The 4741-nt window shown below is 28.0% G+C and overlaps 1 protein-coding gene across 1 annotated transcript in view; it reads right to left on the reverse strand.

The window, feature by feature from the left end:
- LOC111409587 overlaps positions 1–1482 on the reverse strand; it is a 6092-nt gene extending 4610 nt beyond the window's left edge. The window contains exons 1-5 of the mRNA XM_023039618.1: positions 1437–1482; positions 839–902; positions 487–549; positions 318–377; positions 136–236 (exon numbers count right to left, since the gene is read on the reverse strand). Coding sequence (XP_022895386.1) covers positions 136–236; positions 318–377; positions 487–549; positions 839–902; positions 1437–1482 — 334 coding nt within the window. The remainder of the gene's footprint in view (positions 1–135; positions 237–317; positions 378–486; positions 550–838; positions 903–1436) is intronic.
- Positions 1483–4741: the final 3259 nt, after the last annotated feature.

Here is a 4741-nt window from a genome sequence, read left to right on the forward strand (position 1 = left end):
TCAGGATTTCCCTGAGTGTGTATCAGATAATTTTGGACTTCTTCAACAAGTAAGATAGTTGGATCTTGTATATTATCACATCATCTTATGAACAAATATCAAATGTTCATCCAGATCACACTCACTATCAGTAACAAACGCCTGTTGGGGAACTAGTTTGAGGAACCCCAAACAAAGAAATTGATTCTGACGGCATTGCTTTTAGAAAGCAATAACCCATGTTATTATTTTGACATCTATACACAATGATTATAGTGAATGTAATAGACTATGAAAAATTCTTCTTTCTTGTTCTATTTCATAATAAGGCAGCAAACAACAGTAAATTTAATAAATAGGACTCTAAGGGGAACGAAAATTCAACAGAAAATCTTTCCCTGCTAAAACAAGAAACAAGGATTAAAATCTTTAAGCTGCCAACTAAAGCTTAAGTTAAATATTTGTGATCCAGGACTCATTTTTGAACATTAAAAGTTTCTTTTTCACCAATCTTCAAATCCTTTTGCGTTTCTCATAGAAACTACGCCATAAAAAGACAAGAACAAGTATCTAGATTTGTGCGTTTTAGAACAAAATGAAACAATAATTACAGACAAATTACATTAAAAAAGATCAAAAGAATTACCCGATGACTTAGATATCACAAACGAATTCGACAGTGCTGTCATTTTGCAATGATTTCACAGAGAAATTTTGGGTATAGCGGCGTAGTGAGCAAGGATTGAATAAAATCGAATGTGGTTTCTTAAACCAACTTACAATTTTGTTTCTTTCCACTTCGGTCGATGATATCGAGGAACGCCACGTGGCATGTAAAAATTATAGCAGGAGAAGATACTTTATGAAGCTTATGTTAGCCGTAGATTCAATAATCTCTCTGATGTTTATATTTTGATTTTTTTCTACAACCATTTTGCTTCAAGAAAAATGCCAGATGAGATTTTTATATTGGTTTTTTAAGTTATCTAAAATGCACTTTTATCAGATAATCACTATACTTCTATACTCCTAATTATATCTGAATAAAATATAAATAAAAGTTTTATTTTGATACCTTCATTTCTATTTACGCTTTTTAAAAGTACATCCACTTTCAAAAATAAAATTTTACTATATTTTAAAATATATAAAAATTTACTTAAATAGACATGAGTAATAATGAGCAATCTAAATAATATACGGGAGCGTTCCTCCTACGAAGCTTTTTGATAAGTGAATTTGACAAATAATATCAACCTTAAATTTAAATCAATTTAAAGGGCTAGGTTTTCTTGAAATCTTCTAAAATAAAATAAAAAAATAAAAAAAATTGGCACCCCCATCTAAATCTGCCAAATGGGCCTCATTGTAGATTAGTTCCTCCTCCTCCGCCATTACCCTTCCTTGTCACTCTAGTCATATTTCGGTTGATCTCATGACTTATTTAATCAATTCACCTCTTCGAATCACTTGAACACCAATGAGAGCTGTTCCAGTATTCATAATTCGTTGATCTATAATAGAAGTAGTAATACTGATGGAATTTTATTCGGGATTGTGAGATCTAAATCGGATGAAAACTGTAATTGTTGCAAGAGTTTGGAGGATCCCATAATTAATTCGAGCAGTTCATAGACATTCCAAGGAATGGGAGTCTAACAAGGGTTTGGAGAGTAAGAAGCCAAATACTAGTTGGGGTATGTATGATTAAAAAAAAAAACTGGATAATTGAAAAGAGTTTTTGGCCTTGACAGTGGTAAATTATTGTTCTTAGATGTTGCAGGCTACTGGCTTGCAGTTGGATAATTTGAAGTACTCTATCGTTTAGCAAAATTTGTCATATTATAGCTCCACGTAATACTATTGGACATAAATCCAAAACACAAAATGATTGTCAGCATGTCAGCCTTTCAATATATTTCTTTTGTTTATATTAATTTATAGACATTAACAACCCATGTTCGCCCAAAAAAACCCGAAGAAAAGGATATGTTAAAGCATGTGATTCTTTGGATTGATTAAGAGATTGAAATCATATTACTGTCGCTTAACTTCTTCCGTGCCTATTTCTGATATATGCGAATTTTGCATTTGTATAGTTTAGATGATGGTAGGCATCATTTATCGCAAGAAGTAATAAGTAAAAATTGTTTATATTTTGATATTGGCTACCTACAATGAATATATAAAATTCACGTGGATATATAATATTTGAATGAATGAATTTAATAAGGGCAAAATTGGAAATGACGTGGATATCAAATAGTATTTTTTTAAAATTTTATTAGGGATGAACTTAGAGTGGAATGTACTAATAAAAAACGTGGATGAAAATAGCGGTATCCGTTTTATTCTCTCTATTTCTTTCTCCTTACCTCTTTAGCTTATGATACGTTATCAACATGATTGCTCTTTTTATTTATAAGATTATACAAAATATAATTATGTATTTTATTGAAAATTTGTGAACTACACAGTTGAAGTTTTGTAGATATCACGAATGTCATTTGAGGTTCGAAACCCAAGTAAGTTTATACTATAAATAAATTTATTGTATTTTTTAATATTTGATGTATATCATGATCTATAATTTTTATTTAAATATGTTAAATATTTTGATTTTAACTCTTGCTCTTGAAGAAGCATATTCATAAATATCAATATTCTTGAATAATATATTGTTTTTATTTTTGAGTAAATTTATATAAATTAATATAGGAACATTGAACCATTGTTTCAAAAGAACACTATTAGAAGAATACTATGTTATTGTTCTTAAATAAATATAATTTTTATATATCAATTTCTTAAGAAGTACTGTATTGTTACGAAAGTATATAAATATAAAATCAATATTATAGAAGATTATTGAGTTGTGTTTATGTATTAATATTTAAGAAAATTTTATTTTGCTGCAAAAAAAAATTTAAAAATAAATATTTTCCCGTAATTCTCAAAGATTGACTTTAAAAATATCAATAATTTTAAAAAATATTATTTTAATGCTCATGAAGAAGTAAAAATTTGTATTTAAAATAATATTCTAGAAATATGTTATTGCATGTACCACAATTTTATATGCATCAATATTTTTTGAGAAAAAAAATTGATTTATTGAGATATTTCTTTTCTTTTCTATATATTTTGTTAGATCTTTGAAAATATTCACAACTATGTTCAAAAAACTATTTTAATCGAGAAAATAAGGATATTGTTCAAACGGTTTCAATACTTGAGGCAAGTATGACAAGCTATATAATTTATTAATTTTTATTTTCATTTGCATATGTGTTGAGTGCGGATGAAGCTTGATGTACAGACCTACCGAGCACTCACATCATGGGATGGGTGGGGTTTTCCAATTTTTTATTAAAAATAAAAATCCGTTGAGTACATAATCTTGTTTGGTGCGAACAATGTTGACATATAATCGACTTCATCTTCAATGTTATGATCATAACAAACAAAATTAATATTGTTTCTAACAATTTATTGAGTGGTGATAGTTCAATTTTAAAATCAATCAAATATTATATATCGGACTTGAAATGAAGACCAAAGTAAAAGTTAAGAATTCAAGTCAAATCATTCGAAACGAGAGCTTAAAAGATAATTGCCATAAAAGATCAAGATGCCAAGAAAGATCAAAATCAAAAGCATAAGAGACAGCATCAATAAAAGATCAAGACGAGAAGTTCAAGAGCCAAACATGAAAGAAACTTTGAAGCAAGATCAAAGATTAAGCCATCTAGATCATATGTAAGTGTATAACACTTTTATCTTTAGTAATGAATGACAATAGCTCAGAAATCATTTCGTGCACAAAATATTAGTTTCACTGTCATTTGCATAAAATATTTTAATCAAAATTAAATTTGATTTTTCAAAATCATACTTGAACTTAGATCACAATTCTAAAAAAAAGTCAGCGATCAATCGAACATGACCAGTGGACGTTCGATTCGCCAACAGTCAAATTTTTTAACCGTTGCACAACGCCTAGCTTGATTGTCTGATTGACAAATGAACGTCCAGATGGGTCGTCTAGTTGGGCACAATTTTTCTGTTTTGATTGCTATAAATATCATTTCACTTTCACTCATCACAACAACCATGAAAAGAGCTTCCTTGTTAAATATATTTGTGAAAAATCTTCTTTGAGCTTACATTTTTATTTTCATTTCATTTATTTCTTCATAACAAAAACTTTAATTGTTAAATCAAATTTATTGAATCAATTTCTCTCATCAAAGTTTTTCATCTCTGTTTGTTCTTAACTTATTTATATCAATCTTAAAAGAGATATATATTTTTGAAGGTCTTTGCACTTATATTGCATAATCCTTTCTACTTTTTTTCTTAGTACTTCACTTATTACAATCATTCATTTAAAGAGAGATATTTGTTGAGATGATTTTTTGAATTTACTTTGCATTTATTTCTTCATAATCTTCTCATTGAAAATTTTTGATTGATTAAATCTCACTTTTAATTATTATACTTATCAAATTTTTCTTCTAACGCTTGAACTATCATTTATTACCATTCATTAAAATGTTAGTCTCTCTTAGTACTTAATTTGTTTTGCACTATTTATCAAGAGATGATTTTATTGTAAAATCACTTTAATAAAGTGTAGATCATATTGAGGTTCCGTAAAACTCAATAGGTGGGTCATATTGAGATTTTTTAAAGCTCAACATTATATAAGGATTGTTACTAATTGTTTATAATGGGGTGTTTGATAGACATTTTTATATAA

The sequence above is a fragment of the Olea europaea genome, chromosome 14, assembly GCF_002742605.1.
Source record: "Olea europaea var. sylvestris chromosome 14, O_europaea_v1, whole genome shotgun sequence".
In the NCBI taxonomy this organism is placed as follows: Eukaryota; Viridiplantae; Streptophyta; class Magnoliopsida; order Lamiales; family Oleaceae; genus Olea; species Olea europaea.